This window comes from Bombina bombina, chromosome 8 (assembly GCF_027579735.1).
Source record: "Bombina bombina isolate aBomBom1 chromosome 8, aBomBom1.pri, whole genome shotgun sequence".
Classification (NCBI taxonomy): domain Eukaryota; kingdom Metazoa; phylum Chordata; class Amphibia; order Anura; family Bombinatoridae; genus Bombina; species Bombina bombina.
This window is the reverse complement of record NC_069506.1, coordinates 246,252,252-246,278,652: the sequence shown is the minus strand read 5'-3', so window position 1 is coordinate 246,278,652 and position 26,401 is coordinate 246,252,252. Positions and strand designations below refer to the sequence as shown.

Below are 26,401 nucleotides of genomic sequence, written 5' to 3'. Positions count from 1 at the left end.
TTGAATTGACAGTGTAGATTTGTCTAGTAGTTTGTGTCTGCTGGCAAATTTTCTATAAATTTTAGAGAATGTTTAGTTTAAATTGTGATGTATAAAGAATTCAGAGGCATTTTTGTTTGTAGAAAACGCTGTAAAACCTCACCAGAGGGCAGTGTTCAGCGAGTATCTTCTAGACCTAGAGTGGCATATTTAAAGTAGAATAAATTGGAAAAAATCCAAAGAACAGAAGCTCATGTTTGTTCATAACACCGTTAAAGGGAAAGTAAAGTCAAAATTAAACTTTCATGATTCAGATAGAGCATGTCATTTTAAACAACTTCTATTATCAAATTTGCTTTGTTCTCGTGGTGTCTTTTTTATTGAAGAGTAAAACTAGATAGGCTCATTAGAGCTCAGGAGTGTGCACGTGTCTAGTATTCTATGGCAGCAGTGTTTTGCAACATTATTTGTAGCTTTGTTATACAATGTTGCAAAACACTGCTGCCATAGCGTACTAAGGAAACATACACACGCCTGAGCCTCACTAGTTTAACTCTTTAATAAAGAATACAAAGAGAAAGAAGCAAATTTGATAACAAAAGTCATTTGGAAAGTCGTTTTAAAATTGCATGCTCTATCTGAATCATTAAAGTTTATTTTTGACTTTACTGTCCCTTTCAGATAGAAGTTTTCAAGCTTTTGTGTTGTAATTAACAAGTAATGAGGAGCTTAGAGCCTCATGATTTGAGCTACTCTGACAGGTTACATAATAAAATAAAATGTATTGTAATTCTTCAAAACGACGACTGCATTCTGGTGCTCTGTGGGGAAACTAGCAGAGACCGTCTTCTAGTGAGTGCACTTATTTATTCTGCTCAGCACTGGTAAGTTTGCTGTGCACAACTCTCAATATACTCTGTTCTTATTATTTATGGACACAAGCTTTTAATGTTACTTTTTTCCTCAGTTCTGTATAGAATCATTTTAATTCTGGATAATAAAATTAGTTGTGAAACCCCCTTGTAATTACAAAATAAATTAACAAAGCGAGAAAACTTTGTGCATAAACACTGTGCTGCAGTTTTTATTCCCCCCCCCCCCCCCGCACCACTACACAACATGTTTAAAGGTGCCCCTATGGTCTTACTGCTGGAGTAGCAAAGTTTGCCACAGGTTTTTTTTGTGTGTAGCATTATCTAATCGTTTATTCTGAGGCCCATTAGAGACACACTTGTAGCAGGATTCAGCTTGCGAACTCTACATTGTGCACTTCTAGTTACAATTCTCAGAATTAAGTTTAAAAAAGAGCAAAAATAAATAAGGAAAATATATTGTATTTTTTTATAATATATATTACAATCTCAATTTTTTTCATGTCTCTAACGCATAACTAAAAGCACTATACAACAGTTGTATTTACATACATAAGTAGACAAATGTGTGTCCTCAAAGTGCGTTTCAGCTGTGGTAGTTGCACCCCTAAACTAATTTAAGATTTGTTTTTGTTGCGCAGCACTCATATCTTTGTTTACTGGAATTTCTGTTTATATTGTAGCAAAGTAAAGGGGGCATTCTGTCTAAAGCTTGTGACTACATTCGTGAGCTTCGCCAGACAAACCAGCGTATGCAAGAAACCTACAAGGAGACAGAAAGATTACAGATGGACAATGAGCTGTTAAGACAACAGGTCAGTATGTTTCTGAGGGGTGAGACATTCACAAATGTTCTGTCTGTGAGATTTGTATGGCTGAAACCATTCAAGTAATATATAAGCTATGTTGTTAAAAATGCAACCGTTTTACTTGCTCTCAATGGTAGCGTGCTCCTGTGTCTGTAAAGCAAGAAACCTGCAGATTCTGCATCATCATTTAAAAAAAAAAAAAATAGTTTTACAGGGGGGCAGTGCACAAGTTTAGTTAGGGTTTTAAAAGGAGACCTATATACAGTCCATCATTTAAGTAGATGTATTTTCTCCAACATAGGTGTGTCCGGTCCACGGCGTCATCCTTACTTGTGGGATATTCTCTTCCCCAACAGGAAATGGCAAAGAGCCCAGCAAAGCTGGTCACATGATCCCTCCTAGGCTCCGCCTACCCCAGTCATTCTCTTTGCCGTTGTACAGGCAACATCTCCACGGAGATGGCTTAGAGTTTTTTAGTGTTTAACTGTAGTTTTTATTATTCAATCAAGAGTTTGTTATTTTGAAATAGTGCTGGTATGTACTATTTACTCAGAAACAGAAAAGAGATGAAGATTTCTGTTTGTATGAGGAAAATGATTTTAGCAACCGTAACTAAAATCCATGGCTGTTCCACACAGGACTGTTGAGAGCAATTAACTTCAGTTGGGGGAACAGTGTGCAGTCTCTTGCTGCTTGAGGTATGACACATTCTAACAAGACGATGTAATGCTGGAAGCTGTCATTTTCCCTATGGGATCCGGTAAGCCATGTTTATTACGATTGTAAATAAGGGCTTCACAAGGGCTTATTAAGACTGTAGACTTTTTCTGGGCTAAATCGATTCATTATTAACACATATTTAGCCTTGAGGAATCATTTTATCTGGGTATTTTGATATAATAATATCGGCAGGCACTGTATTAGACACCTTATTCCTTAGGGGCTTTCCCAAAGCATAAGCAGAGCCTCATTTTCGCGCCGGTGTGGCGCACTTGTTTTTGAGAGGCATGGCATGCAGTCGCATGTGAGAGGAGCTCTGATACTTAGAAAAGACTTTCTGAAGGCGTCATTTGGTATCGTATTCCCCTTTGGGCTTGGTTGGGTCTCAGCAAAGCAGATACCAGGGACTGTAAAGGGGTTAAAGTTTAAAACGGCTCCGGTTCCGTTATTTTAAGGGTTAAAGCTTCCAAATTTGGTGTGCAATACTTTTAAGGCTTTAAGACACTGTGGTGAAAATTTGGTGAATTTTGAACAATTCCTTCATGTTTTTTCGCAATTGCAGTAATAAAGTGTGTTCAGTTTAAAATTTAAAGTGACAGTAACGGTTTTATTTTAAAACGTTTTTGTACTTTGTTATCAAGTTTATGCCTGTTTAACATGTCTGAACTACCAGATAGACTGTGTTCTGAATGTGGGGAAGCCAGAATTCCTATTCATTTAAATAAATGTGATTTATGTGATAATGACAATGATGCCCAAGATGATTCCTCAAGTGAGGGGAGTAAGCATGGTACTGCATCATTCCCTCCTTCGTCTACACGAGTCTTGCCCACTCAGGAGGCCCCTAGTACATCTAGCGCGCCAATACTCCTTACTATGCAACAATTAACGGCTGTAATGGATAATTCTGTCAAAAACATTTTAGCCAAAATGAACACTTGTCAGCGTAAGCGCGGCTGCTCTGTTTTAGATACTGAAGAGCATGACGACGCTGATATTAATATTTCTGAAGGGCCCCTAACCCAGTCTGATGGGGCCAGGGAGGTTTTGTCTGAGGGAGAAATTACTGATTCAGGGAACATTTCTCAACAGGCTGAACCTGATGTGATTGCATTTAAATTTAAGTTGGAACATCTCCGCATTCTGCTTAAGGAGGTATTATCCACTCTGGATGATTGTGACAAGTTGGTCATCCCAGAGAAACTATGTAAAATGGACAAGTTCCTAGAGGTGCCGGGGCTCCCAGAAGCTTTTCCTATACCCAAGCGGGTGGCGGACATTGTTAATAAAGAATGGGAAAGGCCCGGTATTCCTTTCGTCCCTCCCCCCATATTTAAAAAATTGTTTCCTATGGTCGACCCCAGAAAGGACTTATGGCAGACAGTCCCCAAGGTCGAGGGAGCGGTTTCCACTTTAAACAAACGCACCACTATACCCATAGGGATAGTTGTGCTTTCAAAGATCCTATGGATAAAAAATTAGAAGGTTTGCTTAAAAAGATGTTTGTTCAGCAGGGTTACCTTCTACAACCAATTTCATGCATTGTCCCTGTCGCTACAGCCGCATGTTTCTGGTTCGATGAGCTGATAAAGGCGGTCGATAGTGATTCTCCTCCTTATGAGGAGATTATGGACAGAATCAATGCTCTCAAATTGGCTAATTCTTTCACCCTAGACGCCACTTTGCAATTGGCTAGGTTAGCGGCTAAGAATTCTGGGTTTGCTATTGTGGCGCGCAGAGCGCTTTGGTTGAAATCTTGGTCGGCTGATGCGTCTTCCAAGAACAAGCTACTTAACATTCCTTTCAAGGGGAAAACGCTGTTTGGCCCTGACTTGAAAGAGATTATCTCTGATATCACTGGGGGTAAGGGCCACGCCCTTCCTCAGGATCGGCCTTTCAAGGCAAAAAATAAACCTAATTTTCGTCCCTTTCGTAGAAACGGACCAGCCCAAGGTGCTACGTCCTCTAAGCAAGAGGGTAATACTTCTCAAGCCAAGCCAGCTTGGAGACCAATGCAAGGCTGGAACAAGGGAAAGCAGGCCAAGAAACCTGCCACTGCTACCAAGACTGCATGAAATGTTGGCCCCCGATCCGGGACCGGATCTGGTGGGGGGCAGACTCTCTCTCTTCGCTCAGGCTTGGGCAAGAGATGTTCTGGATCCTTGGGCGCTAGAAATAGTCTCCCAAGGTTATCTTCTGGAATTCAAGGGACTTCCCCCAAGGGGGAGGTTCCACAGGTCTCAGTTGTCTTCAGACCACATAAAAAGACAGGCATTCTTACATTGTGTAGAAGACCTGTTAAAAATGGGAGTGATTCATCCTGTTCCATTAAGAGAACAAGGGATGGGGTTCTACTCCAATCTGTTCATAGTTCCCAAAAAAGAGGGAACGTTCAGACCAATCTTAGATCTCAAGATCTTAAACAAGTTTCTCAAGGTTCCATCGTTCAAGATGGAAACCATTCGAACTATTCTTCCTTCCATCCAGGAAGGTCAATTCATGACCACGGTGGATTTAAAGGATGCGTATCTACATATTCCTATCCACAAGGAACATCATCGGTTCCTAAGGTTCGCATTCCTGGACAAACATTACCAGTTCGTGGCGCTTCCTTTCGGATTAGCCACTGCTCCAAGGATTTTCACAAAGGTACTAGGGTCCCTTCTAGCTGTGCTAAGACCAAGGGGCATTGCTGTAGTACCTTACTTGGACGACATTCTGATTCAAGCGTCGTCCCTTCCTCAAGCAAAGGCTCACACGGACATCGTCCTGGCCTTTCTCAGATCTCACGGATGGAAAGTGAACGTGGAAAAGAGTTCTCTATCCCCGTCAACAAGGGTTCCCTTCTTGGGAACAATAATAGACTCCTTAGAAATGAGGATTTTTCTAACAGAGGCCAGAAAAACAAAACTTCTAGACTCTTGTCGGATACTTCATTCCGTTCCTCTTCCTTCCATAGCTCAGTGCATGGAAGTGATCGGGTTGATGGTAGCGGCGATGGACATAGTTCCTTTTGCGCGCATTCATCTAAGACCATTACAACTGTGCATGCTCAGTCAGTGGAATGGGGACTATACAGACTTGTCTCCGAAGATACAAGTAAATCAGAGGACCAGAGACTCACTCCGTTGGTGGCTGTCCCTGGACAACCTGTCACAAGGGATGACATTCCGCAGACCAGAGTGGGTCATTGTCACGACCGACGCCAGTCTGATGGGCTGGGGCGCAGTCTGGGGATCCCTGAAAGCTCAGGGTCTTTGGTCTCGGGAAGAATCTCTTCTACCGATAAATATTCTGGAACTGAGAGCGATATTCAATGCTCTCAAGGCTTGGCCTCAGCTAGCGAGGGCCAAGTTCATACGGTTTCAATCAGACAACATGACAACTGTTGCGTACATCAACCATCAGGGGGGAACAAGGAGTTCCCTAGCGATGGAAGAAGTGACCAAAATCATTCTATGGGCGGAGTCTCACTCCTGCCACCTGTCTGCTATCCACATCCCAGGAGTGGAAAATTGGGAAGCGGATTTTCTGAGTCGTCAGACATTGCATCCGGGGGAGTGGGAACTCCATCCGGAAATCTTGGCCCAAGTCACTCAGCTGTGGGGCATTCCAGACATGGATCTGATGGCCTCTCGTCAGAACTTCAAAGTTCCTTGCTACGGGTCCAGATCCAGGGATCCCAAGGCGGCTCTAGTGGATGCACTAGTAGCACCTTGGACCTTCAAACTAGCTTATGTGTTCCCGCCGTTTCCTCTCATCCCCAGGCTGGTAGCCAGGATCAATCAGGAGAGGGCGTCGGTGATCTTGATAGCTCCTGCGTGGCCACGCAGGACTTGGTATGCAGATCTGGTGAATATGTCATCGGCTCCACCTTGGAAGCTACCTTTGAGACGAGACCTTCTTGTTCAGGGTCCGTTCGAACATCCGAATCTGGTTTCACTCCAGCTGACTGCTTGGAGATTGAACGCTTGATTTTATCGAAGCGAGGGTTCTCAGATTCTGTTATCGATACTCTTGTTCAGGCCAGAAAGCCTGTAACTAGAAAGATTTACCACAAAATTTGGAAAAAATATATCTGTTGGTGTGAATCTAAAGGATTCCCTTGGGACAAGGTTAAGATTCCTAGGATTCTATCCTTCCTTCAAGAAGGATTGGAAAAAGGATTATCTGCAAGTTCCCTGAAGGGACAGATTTCTGCCTTGTCGGTGTTACTTCACAAAAAACTGGCTGCTGTGCCAGATGTTCAAGCCTTTGTTCAGGCTCTGGTTAGAATTAAGCCTGTTTACAAACCTTTGACTCCTCCTTGGAGTCTCAATTTAGTTCTTTCAGTTCTTCAGGGGGTTCCGTTTGAACCCTTGCATTCCGTTGATATTAAGTTATTATCTTGGAAAGTTTTGTTTTTAGTTGCAATTTCTTCTGCCAGAAGAGTTTCAGAATTATCTGCTCTGCAGTGTTCTCCTCCTTATCTGGTGTTCCATGCAGATAAGGTGGTTTTACGTACTAAACCTGGTTTTCTTCCAAAAGTTGTTTCTAACAAAAACATTAACCAGGAGATTATCGTACCTTCTCTGTGTCCGAAACCAGTTTCAAAGAAGGAACGTTTGTTGCACAATTTGGATGTTGTTCGCGCTCTAAAATTCTATTTAGATGCTACAAAGGATTTTAGACAAACATCTTCCTTGTTTGTTGTTTATTCCGGTAAAAGGAGAGGTCAAAAAGCAACTTCTACCTCTCTCTCTTTTTGGATTAAAAGCATCATCAGATTGGCTTACGAGACTGCCGGACGGCAGCCTCCCGAAAGAATCACAGCTCATTCCACTAGGGCTGTGGCTTCCACATGGGCCTTCAAGAACGAGGCTTCTGTTGATCAGATATGTAGGGCAGCGACTTGGTCTTCACTGCACACTTTTACCAAATTTTACAAGTTTGATACTTTTGCTTCTTCTGAGGCTATTTTTGGGAGAAAGGTTTTGCAAGCCGTGGTGCCTTCCATTTAGGTGACCTGATTTGCTCCCTCCCTTCATCCGTGTCCTAAAGCTTTGGTATTGGTTCCCACAAGTAAGGATGACGCCGTGGACCGGACACACCTATGTTGGAGAAAACAGAATTTATGTTTACCTGATAAATTACTTTCTCCAACGGTGTGTCCGGTCCACGGCCCGCCCTGGTTTTTTAATCAGGTCTGATAATTTATTTTCTTTAACTACAGTCACCACGGTACCATATGGTTTCTCCTATGCAAATATTCCTCCTTAACGTCGGTCGAATGACTGGGGTAGGCGGAGCCTAGGAGGGATCATGTGACCAGCTTTGCTGGGCTCTTTGCCATTTCCTGTTGGGGAAGAGAATATCCCACAAGTAAGGATGACGCCGTGGACCGGACACACCGTTGGAGAAAGTAATTTATCAGGTAAACATAAATTCTGTTATTTAATAATAACATAGTTCAGTCCATTTTAGTAGATGTATTATTTAATAATAGCATAGTTTACTATAACTTTAAGTGCACAAGAACTACCTTCACCAAATTCATTGCAATGACTAAATTTTTGGCCAATCTAAGTAATCCCATGGCTATGTCTGTCTGTAATAACCAGTAAAGCATCTTTTTAATTTCACAAAAGTGCCTTAATTGTGTCAGCATCATATTTATTATGGAGGAAATTTTGGTCTTTCTTTTGTAAAATACAAAGTTTTGAAAATTTTCTTTTTAAGGTGGAAACCTATAATTATTAGAATAGTGTCAATCAGTTACCTGTCCTCAGGACTCCCCAACATGCCAGGTTTTCAGGATTACCTTGGGTGAGAGCAGGTTAAGTAACCATGTTTACTAATCAGCTGATTGTTTCACCTGTGCCCCAGTTCAGATATTCTAAAAATGTTGATGAAAGTTTTTAATTTTGACTTTCCTATCACTTTTAATCTGAATATATAACTTGATTTTTAAGGTTTTACTAGCAAAATGAATGTTCTTAATGACAGTTCTCTGCTTTTTTTTTTTGTTTGTTTAATGTAGAGTGAGCTTTAAAAGGGACATTGTAGTGCAAAATGACATGCTCCAATATGTGGAACACTGTTTAGCCATTGCAAAGGGGTAAAACACATAGGTAAAGTCATACTTGTGAGCCTCCAGCACTGCTGTTCCCAAGCTTAACTCAACCAGTGATTGAGAGGGATGTGTGACTGCCACTGCCGTTTTGGCTCCTGGCTGTTTCCTTCTCAGACCAGCAGTTTTCTGCAGCTTCTATGCAGGACTTTGTCTAACCCCTTTACTGTGAGCTAAACATATAGCACCACTGCAAGTAGTAAAAAAATTACATGCTCTAATAAATTAGTCCTTATTGACATTACAATATCCCTTTAAACATTGCCATTTTTATATTGATGTGGATTTCTTTCTAATGACACAGTGAGTCCACAGATCATCAATTACTGTTGGGAATATCACTCCTGGTCAGCAGGAAGAGGCAAAGAGCATCACAGCAAAGATGTTAAGTATCACTTCCCTACCCATAAACCCCATTCATTCTCTTTGCCTCTCGAGATGAAATGTTTGGTGTCTAAAGAAAATTGATTTATTTCACTTCAATCAAGATTTTTTTATTTTGAAAGTCAGAGTAGAATTGCTCTGATCTTTTCCTCTCAAGATGGGTCTAGCCGTACTCCACGTTAGTCTCTTCAGTAGGGCAGTGGTGGCTTTTAAGCAGTTAGGAACTTGTAAAGTGTGCTTTGCTGCGTTTTCCTAACAAGTTGCTGCCCTGGTATAGAAACCCTGAGTAGGTTTACTCTTTCTTTTTTTCCACAGATCTCTGTGAGGAGTGGCATCCTCTCATACTTGGTGAGGTCGTCCGACAGCCGGAGGACTGAAATGCAGGTAAGTGCCTTTTGCCTTCTATCTAGGGGAGAGACTGCACTTTTAAATTGTGTCCTTATGGTGAAGGGGTTTGGGCTTCTGTAATGTTTAGTAGTAGGACATTTCTACTATGGCTAAGAGAACTATGTTCCCCAGAGGGGATAACTGTTACTTTCAGGATAATTTGACTAAGCTGTAGACTTCCGTAGAAGTTGTATTACTACTGTTGCAAGTGAGACATCTTAGGGTGCAACGCCTTGTCTGATTCCAATTTGATGGAACTCCTTTGGAAGAGGTCTAGAACAGAATTGAGACTTATGCTAACCAATTCGTTATTTCTGTTGCTTGCTTGCTAGTTTTAGTCAGGAGCCAAGTTATCTGGCTGCCCAGTGCCAGCTGCAGTGTGTTGTGCCTATATTCTTGATCAGTGGTTTTTTTATTCTGAGTTTCTGACGCTTCCTTTCAAGGGTAAGTCCCCTGTTAGGTCCTGATCAGACTGGAATAGTCTGGTATGGGAAGGGTCCTTTCTAAGAGTCCTTTGGCGGGTGTAGTAGCCTGATGGTTAGCTTAACTGCCTAGCAAGTGGAAGGTTTGCAGTTTGAAACCAGCTGCAGTTATTTTGTATTATCCAAGTTCAAGACTCAATATGAGTATAACAGTACACCTTTCTCAAGGCTGACCTCTGGGCGGCTTTCGCCTTAAGCTACAAGCATAGATAAAAGGACCTAAAGGAGTTTGCCCCCTTCCGACCAGGTGGGGGGCTGAATCTCTTGGTCTTCACACATGGATGTGAAATGCTCTAGACAGACAGACATAGTATCTCAGGGTTCACACATAGAATCATTCCTTCCTCCCTGAAGCAGGTTCCTTCTCTCCTTTTTATTTGCAAGCCAGATAATAGTGAGGCATTTTTGAAGCTCGTTTGGGCGCTCTCTTCCTTTCTGGTTCCCGAAAAACTAAGAATTTTCTATGGTAGACCTAAAGTGTCTCCTTAAGTTTCTCAGGTACCGTCCTTTAGAATGGTAACCAGTGGTTCTATTCTTCTTTGGCCCTAGAGGGTCAGTTCTTGGTTCCTGAGTTTTGACTTTCTGTCAAACACTTTCAGTTTGTGGCTTTTCCATTTGGCCTTGCCACAGCTCCCAGTGGAAGCTATCCTGGCAGTGATCAGATCGGGAATTGCTGTGGTGTCTTCCCGGACATCAGAAGATGAGTGCCCTTGTTCCTTCCTATAATAACCGTTTTTTTTTTTTTTTAAGACACGAATCCACAGATCATGTTAATTACTGATGGGATATTCACCTCCTGGTCAGCAGGAGGAGGCAAAGAGCACCACAGCAGAGCGGTTAAATAGCTCCTCCCTTCCCTCCCACCCCAGTCATTCTCTTTGCCTACGTTAGTGATAGGATGTGGTAAAGTGAGGTGTTAGAAAAGATTCTTCAGTCAAGAGTTTATTATTTTTAAAGTAGTGCAAGATTGTGCTGCTTTGTCCTGGGGCGTAGCCGTAGTCCATATCAGTCTCTTCAGTAGGGCATTTGGTGGCTTTAGAGCAATGGGAACTTGTGGGACATAATTCTCACTGCGCCTCCCATATTATTGCTTCCCTAACCATGAAAACCTGAGGAATTTATAGTCAGGAATTTATTTTTCTTCACAGGTCAATGTGTGGGATAGGACCCCTCAAACCTGGTGAACTGCCTTCGCTGTCAGGCAGACATATGAGGTAAGTGCTTGATTTTTTTCCTGGGACTTGAGGAAAAGGAGCACTTCTAAGTATACACATATGGGGCTTATTGTTGCAGGGCAAACATAGGCACCTTGGGACACATTCTACTCTCAGAATCTGAGAAAACAAGACAGCATGTACTGGGGTTGGGAGACGAGCTTTATGGCGTTATTTCTTACTATTTTACGCCCGGCAAGGCTACTATTAGTTTAGCCACGCCCACGATGGTCGGGTCTTCCGGTTTTGGCGCGCTCACTATCTAAACTGCGTCTCTATCTGGAGGTCACACCGGATGCACACCGGATAGTTGTTCTGCTTGGAAGCGCTTGTTTTTACATAAGGAACAAGAGTTTCTGAGTTAGGAAGGTTGCTGCATCGTTTGCTGCTCTAATGGATTGTTTGCTGGAAGAGAGAGACTCCGGTCTGGCAGTAAGGTAGGCGCCCCAGCAGAGCTGCTGAGGTGTAGGGGTGCAGTTTTTCTTTTTTTTATGGTTTTTGCCTTAAAATATGCTTTAAACTCGTTTTTAGCACTCGCAGTAAAAAAGTTTATTTTTAAAATTTAAAGGCGCAGTAAAATTTTTTACATTTAAACTTTTTTTTTAAAAAAATTTACGCCTAGATTACGAGTTTTGCGGTAACAGGGGTGCGGTGCTAACAAGCCTTTTTTTTAACGCTACCTTAAGACACCGCTGGTATTACAGGTTTCTTCTGTTATGTGTGATCAGTCCACGGGTCATCATTACTTCTGGGATATTATCTGCTCCCCTACAGGAAGTGCAAGAGGATTCACCCAGCAGAGTTGCTATATAGCTCCTCCCCTCTACGTCACCTCCAGTCATTCTCTTGCACCCAAAGACTAGATAGGAGGTGTGAGAGGACTATGGTGATTATACTTAGTTTATTATAACTTCAATCAAAAGTTTGTTATTTTACAATAGCACCGGAGCGTGTTATTACTTCTCTGGCAGAGTTTGAAGAAGAATCTACCAGAGTTTTTCTTATGATTTTAACCGGAGTAGTTAAGATCATATTGCTGTTTCTCGGCCATCTGAGGGAGGTAAAAGCTTCAGATCAGGGGACAGCGGGCAGTTGAATCTGCATTGAGGTATGTAGCAGTTTTTATTTTCTGAATGGAATTGATGAGAAAATCCTGCCATACCGTTATAATGACATGTATGTATACTCTACACTTCAGTATTCTGGGGATGGTATTTCACCGGAATTACTCTGTAAAAGTACATTAAACCTTTTGATAGGTATTTAATTCATGTTAAACGTTTTTGCTGGAATGTAGAATCGTTTGCATTTCTGAGGTACTGAGTGAATAAATATTTGGGCATTATTTTTCCACTTGGCAGTTTGCTTGTTTTGATTATGACAGTTTCGTTTCTCTCTCACTGCTGTGTGTGAGGGGGAGGGGCCGTTTTTGGCGCTCTTTGCTACGCATCAAAAATTTCCAGTCAGTTACTCTTGTATTTTCTGCATGATCCGGTTCATCTCTAACAGAACTCAGGGGTCTTCAAACTTCTTTTGAAGGGAGGTAGATTCTCTCAGCAGAGCTGTGAGACTTATGTAGTGACTGTGTTTTAAAACGTTGCTCTGTGATTTTTATGTTTAAAATTTAATTAGTGTTACTTTACTAATGGGAACAAACCTTTGCTAACAAGTTGTGTTGTTTTTAAAGAGTGATGCTATAACTGTTTTTCAGTTCATTATTTCAACTGTCATTTAATCGTTTAGTGCTTCTTTGAGGCACAGTACGTTTTTGTTAAATAAGATTGTAACCAAGTTGCATGTTTATTGCTAGTGTGTTAAACATGTCTGATTCAGAGGAAGATACCTGTGTCATTTGTTCCAATGCCAAGGTGGAGCCCAATAGAAATTTATGTACTAACTGTATTGATGCTACTTTAAATAAAAGCCAATCTGTACAAATTGAACAAATTTCACCAAACAGCGAGGGGAGAGTTATGCCGTCTAACTCGCCTCACGTGTCAGTACCTGCGTCTCCCGCCCGGGAGGTGCGTGATATTATGGCGCCTAGTACATCTGGGCAGCCATTACAGATAACATTACAAGATATGGCTACTGTTATGACTGAAGTTTTGGCTAAGTTACCAGAACTAAGAGGCAAGCGTGATCACTCTGGGGTGAGAACAGAGTGCGCTGATAATCCTAGGGCCATGTCTGATACTGCGTCACAGCTTGCAGAGCATGAGGACGGAGAGCTTCATTCTGTAGGGTGACGGTTCTGATCCAAGCAGATTGGATTCAGATATTTCAAATTTTAAATTTAAATTGGAAAACCTCCGTGTATTACTAGGGGAGGTCTTAGCGGCTCTTAACGATTGTAACACTGTTGCAATACCAGAGAAAATGTGTAGGTTGGATAAATACTTTGCGGTACCGGCGAGTACTGACGTTTTTCCTATACCTAAGAGATTAACTGAAATTGTTACTAAGGAGTGGGATAGACCCGGTGTGCCGTTCTCACCCCCTCCTATATTTAGAAAGATGTTTCCAATAGACGCCACCACACGGGACTTATGGCAAACGGTCCCTAAGGTGGAGGGAGCAGTTTCTACTTTAGCTAAGCGCACCACTATCCCGGTGGAGGATAGCTGTGCTTTTTCAGATCCTATGGATAAAAAATTAGAGGGTTACCTTAAGAAAATGTTTGTTCAACAAGGTTTTATATTGCAACCCCTTGCATGCATCGCGCCGATTACGGCTGCGGCAGCATTTTGGATTGAGTCTCTGGAAGAGAACCTTAGTTCCGCTACGCTGGACGACATTACGGACAGGCTTAGAGTCCTTAAACTAGCTAATTCATTCATTTCGGAGGCCGTAGTACATTTAACCAAACTTACGGCTAAGAATTCAGGATTCGCCATTCAGGCACGTAGGGCGCTGTGGCTAAAATCCTGGTCGGCTGATGTAACTTCTAAGTCCAAATTACTTAATATACCTTTCAAGGGGCAAACTTTATTTGGGCCCGGTTTGAAAGAAATTATCGCTGACATTACAGGAGGTAAGGGCCACGCTCTACCTCAAGACAAAGCCAAAGCTAAGGCTAGACAGTCTAATTTTCGTCCCTTTCGGAATTTCAAAGCAGGTGCAGCATCAACTTCCACTGCACCAAAACAGGAAGGAGCTGTTGCTCGTTACAGACAAGGCTGGAAACCTAACCAGTCCTGGAATAAGGGCAAGCAGGCCAGAAAACCTGCTGCTGCCCCTAAGACAGCATGAACCGAGGGCCCCCGATCCGGGACCGGATCTAGTGGGGGGCAGACTCTCTCTCTTCGCCCAGGCTTGGGCAAGAGATGTCCAGGATCCCTGGGCGCTAGAGATCATATCTCAGGGATACCTTCTAGACTTCAAATTATCTCCCCCAAGAGGGAGATTTCATCTGTCAAGGTTGTCAACAAACCAAATAAAGAAAGACGCGTTTCTACGCTGTGTACAAGATCTATTATTAATGGGAGTGATCCATCCGGTTCCGCGGTCGGAACAAGGACAAGGGTTTTACTCAAACCTGTTTGTGGTTCCCAAAAAAGAGGGAACTTTCAGGCCAATCTTGGATTTAAAGATCCTAAACAAATTCCTAAGAGTTCCATCGTTCAAAATGGAAACTATTCGGACAATCTTACCCATGATCCAAAAGGGTCAGTACATGACCACAGTGGATTTAAAGGATGCTTACCTTCACATACCGATTCACAAAGATCATTACCGGTATCTAAGGTTTGCCTTCTTAGACAGGCATTACCAGTTTGTAGCCCTTCCATTCGGATTGGCTACGGCTCCAAGAATCTTCACAAAGGTTCTGGGTGCCCTTCTAGCGGTTCTGAGACCGCGAGGAATTTCGGTAGCTCCGTACCTAGACGACATTCTGATACAAGCTTCAAGCTTTCAAACTGCCAAGTCTCATACAGAGTTAGTTCTGGCATTTCTAAGGTCGCATGGATGGAAAGTGAACGAAAAGAAGAGTTCTCTCTTGCCTCTCACAAGAGTTCCATTCTTGGGGACTCTTATAGATTCTGTAGAAATGAAGATTTATCTGACAGAAGACAGATTAACAAAGCTTCTAAATGCATGCCGTGTCCTTCATTCCATTCAACTCCCGTCAGTAGCTCAATGCATGGAGGTGATCGGCTTAATGGTAGCAGCAATGGACATAGTACCCTTTGCACGCCTACATCTCAGACCGCTGCAATTGTGCATGCTGAGTCAGTGGAATGGGGATTACTCAGATTTGTCCCCCACTCTGAATCTGGATCAAGAGACCAGAAACTCTCTTCTATGGTGGCTTTCTCGGCCACATCTGTCCAAGGGGATGCCGTTCAGCAGGCCGGACTGGACAATTGTAACAACAGACGCCAGCCTTCTAGGTTGGGGCGCTGTCTGGAATTCTCTGAAGGCTCAGGGACAATGGAGTCAGGAGGAAAGTCTCCTGCCAATAAACATTCTGGAATTGAGAGCAGTTCTCAATGCCCTTCTAGCTTGGCCCCAGTTAAAGACTCGGGGGTTCATCAGGTTTCAGTCGGACAACATCACGACTGTAGCTTACATCAACCATCAGGGAGGGACAAGAAGCTCCCTAGCAATGATAGAAGTATCAAAGATAATTCGCTGGGCAGAGTCTCACTCTTGCCACCTGTCAGCAATCCACATCCCGGGAGTGGAGAACTGGGAGGCGGATTTCTTGAGTCGCCAGACTCTTCATCCGGGGGAGTGGGAACTTCATCCGGAGGTCTTTGCCCAAATACTTCGACGTTGGGGCAAACCAGAGATAGATCTCATGGCGTCTCGCCAGAACGCCAAACTTCCTCGCTACGGATCCAGATCCAGGGATCCGGGAGCGGTTCTGATAGATGCTTTGACAGCACCTTGGAACTTCAGGATGGCTTATGTGTTTCCACCCTTCCCGCTGCTTCCTCGATTGATTGCCAAGATCAAACAGGAGAGAGCATCAGTGATTCTAATAGCGCCTGCATGGCCGCGCAGGACTTGGTATGCAGATCTAGTGGACATGTCATCCTGTCCGCCTTGGTCTCTACCTCTAAGACAGGACCTTCTGATTCAGGGTCCATTCAAACATCAAAGTCTAACTTCTCTGAAGCTGACTGCTTGGAAATTGAACGCTTGATTTTATCAAAACGTGGTTTTTCTGAGTCGGTTATTGATACCCTGATACAGGCTAGGAAGCCTGTTACCAGAAAGATTTACCATAAAATATGGCGTAAATACCTATACTGGTGTGAATCCAAAGATTACTCCTGGAGTAAGGTTAGGATTCCTAGGATATTGTCTTTTCTACAAGAAGGTTTAGAAAAGGGTTTATCGGCTAGCTCATTAAAGGGACAGATCTCAGCTCTGTCCATCTTGTTACACAGGCGTCTGTCAGAAAATTCAGACATCCAGGCCTTTTGTCAGGCTTTAGCTAGGATCAAGCCTGTGTTTAAAACTGTTGCTCCGCCATGGAGTTTAAACTTAGTTCTTAACGTTTTACAGGGTGTTCCGTTTGAACCCCTTCATTCCATTGATATAAAATTGTTATCTTGGAAAGTTCTATTTTTAATGGCTATTTCCTCGGCTCGAAGAGTCTCTGAGTTATCAGCCCTACATTGTGATTCTCCTTATCTGATCTTTCACTCAGACAAGGTAGTTCTGCGTACTAAACCTGGTTTCTTACCTAAGGTTGTCTCTAACAGGAATATCAATCAAGAGATTGTTGTTCCATCCTTGTGTCCAAATCCTTCTTCAAAGAAGGAACGTCTTCTACACAATCTGGATGTAGTTCGTGCCCTCAAGTTCTACTTGCAGGCAACTAAAGATCTTCGCCAAACTTCTTCCCTGTTTGTCGTTTATTCTGGACAGAGGAGAGGTCAAAAAGCTTCTGCTACCTCTCTCTCTTTTTGGCTTCGTAGCATAATACGTTTAGCCTATGAGACTGCTGGACAGCAGCCTCCTGAAAGAATTACAGCTCATTCCACTAGAGCTGTGGCTTCCACTTGGGCCTTTAAGAATGAGGCCTCTGTTGAACAGATTTGCAAGGCTGCAACTTGGTCTTCGCTTCATACTTTTTCCAAATTTTACAAATTTGACACTTTTGCTTCTTCGGAGGCTATTTTTGGGAGAAAGGTTCTTCAGGCAGTGGTTCCTTCTGTATAATGAGCCTGCCTATCCCTCCCGTCATCCGTGTACTTTTGCTTTGGTATTGGTATCCCAGAAGTAATGATGACCCGTGGACTGATCACACATAACAGAAGAAAACATAATTTATGCTTACCTGATAAATTCCTTTCTTCTGTTGTGTGATCAGTCCACGGCCCGCCCTGTTTTTTAAGGCAGGTAAATATTTTTTAAATTATAATTCAGTCACCACTACACCCTTGGCTTCTCCTTTCTCGTTGGTCTTTGGTCGAATGACTGGAGGTGACGTAGAGGGGAGGAGCTATATAGCAACTCTGCTGGGTGAATCCTCTTGCACTTCCTGTAGGGGAGCAGATAATATCCCAGAAGTAATGATGACCCGTGGACTGATCACACAACAGAAGAAAGGAATTTATCAGGTAAGCATAAATTATGTTTTTTTTCAACCCGGCGTTAGCCACAAAAAAGTGAGCGTAGAGCAGAATTTAGCTCCACATCTCACCTCAATACCAGCGCTGCTTACGGTAGCGGTAAGCTGGCTAAACGTTATCGTGCACAATTTCCCCATAGGAAACAATGGGGCTGAGCCAGCTGGAAAAAAACTAACACCTGCAAAAAAGCAGCGTTCAGCTCCTAACGCAGCCCCATTGTTTCCTATGGGGAAAGGAATTTTATGTCTACACCTAACACCCTAACATGAACCCCTAGTCTAAACACCCCTAATCTTACACTTATTAACCCCTAATCTGCCACCCCCGACATCGTCGCCACCTGCATTATAATTAACCCCTACTCTGCCGCTCCGTACACCGCTGCCACCACCTACATTATACTTATGAACCCCTAATCTGCTGCTCCCAACATCGCCGAACCCTACATTATATTTATTAACCCCTAATCTGCCCCCCCAACGCCGCCGCAACCTAACTACATTTATTAACCCCTAATCTGCCGCCGCCACTATAATAGTTATTAGCCCCTAAACCTAAGTCTAACCCTAACACCCCCCTAACTTAAATATAATTTAAATAAATCTAAATAAAATAACTACAATTAAATAAATCCTATTTTAAAACTAAATACTTGCCTATAAAATAAACCATAAGATAGCTACAATATAATTAATAATTACATTGTAGCTATTTTAGGATTTATTTTTATTTTACAGGCAAGTTTGTATTTATTTTAACTAGGTAGAATAGTTATTAAATAGTTATTAACTATTTAATAACTACCTAAAATAAATATAAAAATACCTGTAAAATAAAACCTAACATAAGTTACAATTACACCTAACACTACACTATAATTAAATTAATTACCTAAACTACCTACAATAAAATACAATTAAATTAAATAAACTACGAAAAAAAACAAACACTAAATTGCAGAAAATAAAAAAATAATTACAAAAGTTTTAAACTAATTACACCTACTCTAATCCCCTTAATAAAATAAAAAGCCCCCCAAAATAAAAAAATTCCCTACCCTATACTAAATTACAAATAGCCCTTAAAGGGACAGTCTAGTATAAATTAAACTTTCAATATTCATATAGGACTTTTAATTTTAATCAACTTTCCAATTTACGTTTATCGCCAAATTTGCTTTTTTCTCTTGGTATTCTTAGTTTAAACTAGACCTAGGTAGGCTCATATGCTAATTTCTAAGCCTTTGAGGCTGCCTCTTATCACATGCTTTTTAAATCTCTTTTCAACACAAAGTACACGTGGGCCATATAGATAACACTGTGTTCAGGCACAGGGGGTTATTTAAGATTTAGCACAACACAATGCTAAATGAAAGACAATAGATAATAAACAGTCACAGCCATATGATCAGGGGGCTGGAAGAAGGTTCCTAGATACAAGGTAATCACAGAGGTAAAAAGTGTATTAATATAACAGTGTTGGTTATGCAAAACTGGGGAATGGGTAATAAAGGGATCATCTATCTTTTAAAACAATAACAATTCTATGGTAGACTGTCCCTTTAAAAGGGCCTTTTGCGGGGCATTGCCCCAAAGTAATCAGCTCTTTTACCTGTAAAGAAAAATACAATACCCCCCCAACATTAAAACCCACCACCCACACACCCAACCCTACTCTAAAACCCACCCAATCCCCCCTTAATAAAACCTAACACTACTCCCTTGAAGATCACCTTACCTTGAGCAGTCTTCACCCAGCCGGGCACAAGTGAACCTCCAGAGGGGCAGAAGTCTTCATCCGATCCGGCCAGAAGAGGACATCCAGACCGGCAGAAGTCTTCATCCAGGCTGCATCTTCTATCTTCTTCCATCCGAAGCGGGTCCATCTTGAAGACATCCGACGCGGAGCATCCTCTTCCATCCGACGGCGACTGAAGAATAAAGGTTCCTTTAAGTGACGTCATCCAAGATGGCGTCCCTTCAATTCCGATTGGCTGATAGAATCCTATCAGCCAATCGGAATTAAGGTAGGAAAATTCCTATTGGCTGATGCAATCAGCCAATAGAATTGAGCTTGCATTCTATTCTGATTGGAACAGCCAATAGAATGCGAGCTCAATCCTATTGGCTGATTGGATCAGCCAATAGGATTGAACTTCAATCCTATTGGCTGATTGCATCAGCCAATAGGATTTTTCCTACCTTAATTCAGATTGGCTAATATGATTCTATTAGCCAATCGGAATTGAAGGGACGTCATCTTGGATGACGTCACTTAAAGGAACCTTCATTCTTCAGTCGCCGTTGGGTGGAAGAGGATGCTCCGCGTTGGATGTCTTCGAGATGGACCCGCTCCACTTCGGATGGAAGAAGATAGAAGATGCTGCCTGGATGAAGACTTCTGCCGGTCTGGATGTCATCTTCTGGCCGGATCGGATGAAGACTTCTGCCCCTCTGGAGATCCACTTGTACCCGGCTGGGTGAAGACGGCTCAAGGTAAGGTGATCTTCAAGGGGGTAGTGTTAGGTTTTATTAAGGGGGGATTGGGTGGGTTTTAGAGTAGGGTTGGGTGTGTGGGTGGTGGGTTTTAATGTTGGGGGGGGTATTGTATTTTTCTTTACAGGTAAAAGAGCTGATTACTTTGGGGCAATGCCCCGCAAAAGGCCCTTTAAAGGGCTATTTGTAATTTAGTATAGGGTAGGGAATTTTTTTATTTTGGGGGCCTTTTTTATTTTATTAGGGGAATTAGAGTAGGTGTAATTAGTTTAAAACTTGTGTAATTATTTTTTTTATTTTCTGTAATTTAGTGTTTGTTGTTTTTCGTGCTTTAGTTTATTTGATTTAATTGTAATTAATTGTAGTTAGTTTAGGTAATTAATTTAATTATAGTAGTAGTATTAGGTGTAATTGTAACTTAGGTTAGGTTTTATTTTACAGGTACTTTTGTATTTATTTTAGCTAGGTAGTTATTAATTAGTAAACTATTTAATAACTATTGTACCTAGTTAAAATAAATACAAAGTTGCCTGTAAAATAAAAATAAACCCTAAGATAGCTACAATGTAAGTATTAGTTATATTTTAGCTAGCTTAGGGTTCATTTTATAGGTAAGTATTTAGTTTAAAATAGGAATTATTTATTTAATTGTAGTAATTTTATTTCATTTTAAGTAAATTATATCTAAGTTAGGAGGGTTAGATTTAGGGTTAGACTTAGGTTTAGGGGTTAATAAATTTAATATAGTAGCGACTACGTTGGGGACGGCAGATAAGGGGTTAATAAATGTAGATGGGTGTCGGCGATGTTAGGGACGGCAGATTGGGGGTAAATAAAATGTAACTAGTGTTTGCGAGGCGGGAGTGCGGCGGTTTAGGGGTTAATATATTTATTAAAGTGGCAGATTAGGGGTTAAATAATTTATTAAAGTGCGGGGGGCCTCAGTTTAGGGGTTGTTAATAGGTAGTTTATAGGTGTTGGTGTACTTTGTAACACTTTAGTTAAGAGTTTTATGTTACGGCGTTAGCCCATAAAACTCTTAACTACTGTCTTTTAAATGCGGTATTAGTCTTGACAGGAGAGGGTGTACCGCTCACTTCTTCCAAGACTCGTAATACCAGCGTTAGGCAAATCCCATTAAAAAGATAGGATACGCAATTGACGTAAGGGGATTTGCGGTAAGCTCGAGTCGCAGAAGAAAAGTGAGCGGTACACCTGTACCTGCCGGACTCGTAATACCAGTGGGCGTTAAAAAGCAGCGTTGGGACCCCTCAACGCTGCTTTTTAAGGCTAATGCAAGACTCGTAATCTAGCCGTTAAGTTTTTATTGCAGATTTATGTTTTTGTCAGTCAGTGTGGACACAGCAGACTTGCAAAGTGTTACTTGCTCCATGTGTTTGGATTATAATGTGGAACCACCAATCCCTTTCTGTCCCTCATGTATTGAGAGGGCTTTAAGTTATAGGGAAAAGATTTTTCATGAGCAAAATTTTTCAAAAGCGGATGTTTCTCAAGAGTCTAATGATGAGATTCAAAGTATGCCGCAGCTTTCTCCCCATGCGTGCGAAACTTTATCGCCCGCTCAAGCAGTGCCCTGTACTTCTGCTCTAGCACCCGCTGGAGTTACCTTAAAAGACATAGCTGATCTCATGTCTTCCACAATTTCTGATGCGTTGTCTGCTTTCCCAATGCTGCAAGGCAAACATTAGAGGAAAGCCAGACATACAGTGAATGAGGTTTCTGATGTTATGGTGGCAATCTCTGAAGTACCCTCCCAAGGACCTGAGGAGGAGGGTATTGAGGTTCCATCTGAAGGCAACATTTCAGACTCAGAAAGTTCATTGCCTCTGATGGACTCGGAGGTTGTAACTTTTAGGTTTAAACTAGAACGCCTATTACTCAGGGAGGTTTTGGTTACTTTAGACGACTGTGACTCCACGGTTGTGGTTGCCCCTGCGAAGTCTAGTAAATTAGACAGATATTTTGAAGTTCCTTCTTACTCAGGCGTATTTCCGGTTCCAAAGCGAGCTTTGGAGATAGTTACTAAGGAGTGGGAGAGACCAGGCATTCCCTTTTCCCCATCCCCTATTTTTAAGAAGAGGTTTCCCATAGTTGACTCTTTCAAGGAGGCTTGCAAAAAGTTCCTAAGGTGGAAGGGGCTGTTTCCACTTTAGCCAAGAGAGCTACTATTCCCATAGAGGATAGTTGTGCTTTCAAAGATCCTATGGACAAAAAAATAGAGGGTTTACTTAAAAAGATTTATGTAACCAGGGTCTGCTGTTGCAGCCTGCTGCGTGCATTGCCTACTTTCACTAGTGCGGCAGCATATTGGTTTGATGCTCTGTCTGAGTCTCTCAGGACTGAGACTTCTTTGGAGGAGATCCAAGACAGGATAAAGGCTCTGAAGCTAGCTAATGCTTTTATTACGGATGCTTCCCTTCAGATTATTAAGCTGGCAGCTGGTTAAAACCTTGGTCTGCGGACGTGTCGTCTAAGCTTCTAGCGATTGCTTACAAGGGGAAGACCTTGTTTGGACCTGGCCTGACGGAAATTATCTTTGATATTATGGGTAAGGGTCATCTCCTTCCTCAGGATAAGAGAAACAAACAAAAAGGACGACCGAGTAATTTTTGTTCCTTTCGAAATTTCAAGGGAAATTCTTTCTCTTCCTCCACTAAGCAGGAACAATCTAAACCTACATGGAGACCCAATCAGTCTTGGAACAAAGGTAAACAATCCAAGAAGCAAATCCAAGAAGCAAATGAATCCAAAACAGCATGAAGGGCATGCCCCCGATCCGGGACCGGATCTGGTAGGGGGCAGACTTTCCTTCTTCGTTCAGGCTTGGGTTCGGGACGTTCAGGATCCCTGGGCAATAGCAATAGTGTCTCAGGGATACCAATTGGAGTTCAAAAGTTTTCCTCCCAGAGGCAGGTTTCTTCTTTCAAGTTTATCTGCAGACCAGACAAAAGGAGAGGCGTTCTTACATTGTGTAAGAGACTTCTCGGCCCTGGGAGTGATTGTTCCCGTCCCAGTACAGGAACAAGGTCAGGGTTTTTATTCCAATCTGTTCGTGGTTCCCAAAAAGGAGAGAACCTTCAGACCAATTTTAGATCTAAAGAGTCCAAACAAATTTCTCAAGGTTCCGTCCTTCAAGATGGAAACTATTCGTTTCATTCTTCCTTTAATCCAGGAGGGTCAATTCATGACCACTGTGGATTTAAAGGATGCATACTTAAATGTTCCTATTCACAGGGATCACTACAAGTTCCTAAGATTTGCCTTCCAGGACGAGCACTTCCATTTCATGGCTCTTCCTTTCGGTCTGGCCACTGCTCCCAAAATCTTCACAAAGGTTCTGGGGTCTCTGTTGGTGGTACTTCTGTCACAGGGCATAGGGGTGTCGCCTTATCTGGATGACATTCTAGTCCAGGCGCCATCTTTTCATCGAGCAAGATCCCACACCGACATAGTGTTATCTTTCCTGAGAACTCACGGGTGGAAGGTAAATTTGGTAAAGAGTTCCCTAGTTCCGGATACAAGAGTCACTTTCTTGGGAACCATAATAGACTCCTTGTCCATGAAGATATTTCTGACAGAAATCAGGAAATCAAAGGTTATCGATACTTGTCGAGTACTTCAGTCCACTCCTCGGCTGTCAGTGGCTCAGTGCATGGAGTTAATAGGCCTGATGGTTGCAGCAATGGACATCATCCCGTTTGCTCGTTTCCACCTCAGACCTCTGCAGCTAAGCATGCTCAGGCAATGGAATGGGGATTATGCAGACTTGTCTCCTCAAATAACTCTGGAACAGGAGACAAGGGACTCTCTTCAATGGTGGTTGTCTCTGGATCATCTCTCCCAGGGGACCTGCTTTCGCAGACCATTTTGGGTGATTGTGACAACAGACGCCAGCCTTCTGGGGTGGGGAGCAGTCTGGGGATCCCTAAAGGCTCAGGGAGTTTGGACTCAGTCAGAATCTGTTCTTCCTATAAACATTCTGGAGCTGAGAGCGATCTACAATTCTCTTCTGGCCTGGCCTCAGTTAGCCACGGTCCAGTTTATCAGGTTCCAGTCGGACAACATAACTTCAGTGGCTTACATCAATCATCAGGGAGGAACGAGGAGTTCCTTAGCAATGACAGAGGTAGCCAAAATAATCTAGTGGGCTGAAGTCCACTCTTGTTACCTATCTGCTATCCACATCCCAGGGGTGGACAATTGGGAAGCGGATTTCCTGGGCAGGCAGACTTTTCATCCGAGGGAGTGGGAACTCTATCCGGAAGTGTTTTCAAACATAGTTCTCAAGTGGGGTCAACCGGAATTGGATCTCATGGCGTCCCGTAAAAATGCCAAGCTCCCGAGATACGGGTCGAGGTCCAGGGACCCCCAGGCGGAACTGATAGATGCTCTAGCAGTACCTTGAACTTTCAGTCTAGCATACCTATTTCCTCCGTTTGCTCTTCTTCCTCAGGTAATTGCTCGAATCAAACAGGAGAGGGCTTTGGTGATTCTCATAGCTCCGGCTTGGCCTCGCAGGATTTGGTATGTGGATCTGGTGGAGATGTCATCTCTACCATCTTGGAGACTTCCGTTGAGGAAGGACCTTCTGATTCAGGGGCTCTTCCTTCATCCAAATCTAGTTTCTCTGAAGCTGACTGCTTGGAGATTGAACTCTTAATTTTATCCAAGCGAGGGTTTTTTGATTCGGTCAGAGAGACCTTGATTCAGGCTCATAAGCCTGTGACTAGAAGGATTTACCATAAGATTTGTTGTAAATACCTTTACCTGGAGAAGGGTTTATCGATGAGTTCTCTAAAGGGTCAGATCTCGACTGTCTATTTTGTTACATAAACGTCTAGTGGATGTTCCAGGTGTTCAATCATTTTGTCAGGTCTTGGTCAGGATCAGGCCTGTGTTCAAACCAGTTACTCCTCCATGGAGTCTTAATTTAGTTCTCAAAGTTCTTAAAGGGGTTCCGTTTGACCCTATGCATTCCTTAGATATTAAGTTGCTATCTTGGAAAGTTTAATTTCTTGTGGCTATTTCTTCTGCTCGGAGAGTGTCAGAACTCTCAGCATTACAGTATGAGTCACCTTACCTTATTTTCCATTCAGATAAGGTAGTTTTACGTACTAAGTTCGGATTTCTTCCTAAGGTTGTTTCTGATTGGAACATTAATCAGTAGATTGTTGTTCCTTCCTTGTGTCCTAATCCTCCTTCTCAGAAGGAAAGACTTCTGCACAATTTGGACGTGATCCGTGCTTTAAAGTTTTATTTACAGGCGACTAAGGACTTTCACCAGTCTTCTTCTTTGTTTGTGGTTTTTTCGGGAAAATGTAAGGGACAGAAAGCTACAGCTACTTCTTTCTTTTTGACTGAAGAGCATAATATGTTTTGCTTATGAGACTGCTGGACAGCAACCTCCCGAGAGAGTTACGGCTCATTCCACGAGGGCTGTTGCTTCCTCATGGGCATTCAAAAATGAAGCTTCTGTAGAACAGATTTGCAAGGCTGCAACCTGGTCCTCTCTTCACACTTTCTTCTATAAGATACGACGAGTCCACGGATTCATCCTTTACTTGTGGGATATTATCCTCCTGCTAACAGGAAGTGGCAAAGAGCACCACAGCAGAGCTGTCTATATAGCTCCTCCCTTAGCTCCACCCCCCAGTCATTCTCTTTGCCTACTCTAAGTACTAGGAAGGGTAAAGTGAAAGAGGTGATAAAATATTAGTTTCTCCAACATTGATATGTCCGGTCCACGGCGTCATCCATAACTTGTGGGAATATTCTCTTCCCCAACAGGAAATGGCAAAGTTGGTCATTCCACGAGGAATAGTTGGTTTTTTATTCTACTATCAAGAGTTTGTTTTAAAATAGTGCTGGTATGTACTATTTACTCTGAAACAGAAAAAGATGAAGAGTTCTGTTTGTGAGAGGAATATGATTTTAGCAGCAGTAACTAAAATAGTTTGCTGTTTCCACATAGGACTGTTGAGATGAGATAACTTCAGTTGGGGGAAACAGTTGGCAGACTTTTCTGCTTAAGGTATGACTAGCCATATTTCTAACAAGACTGTGTAATGCTGGAAGGCTGTCATTTCCCCTCATGGGGACCGGTAAGCCATTTTCTTAGTCTCAAACAGAATATAGGGCTTAATATGGGCTATAAAACTGGTAGACACTTTTATGGGCTAGATCGATTGCTTTATTTGGGCATTTTATACAGCTTGAGGTTGAATTTAACACTTTATAAACTTTGGGGAACGTTTTTTTTACGTCAGGCACTGGTTTAGACACCTTCCCAGTCAGGAAGGGCCTTCTCTGTAGTAGGCAGAGCCTCATTTTCGTGCCATT

General features: G+C 42.4%; 1 protein-coding gene across 2 annotated transcripts in view; it reads left to right on the top strand.

Moving 5' to 3' along the window:
- Positions 1-26,401, top strand: part of LOC128639087 (upstream stimulatory factor 2) — a 279,033-nt gene that overhangs the window by 223,621 nt on the left and 29,011 nt on the right. For both annotated transcript variants that reach the window (XM_053691237.1, XM_053691236.1), the window contains exon 9: positions 1,535-1,666. In XM_053691237.1, the coding sequence (XP_053547212.1) occupies positions 1,535-1,666 (132 nt within the window). The remainder of the gene's footprint in view (positions 1-1,534; positions 1,667-26,401) is intronic.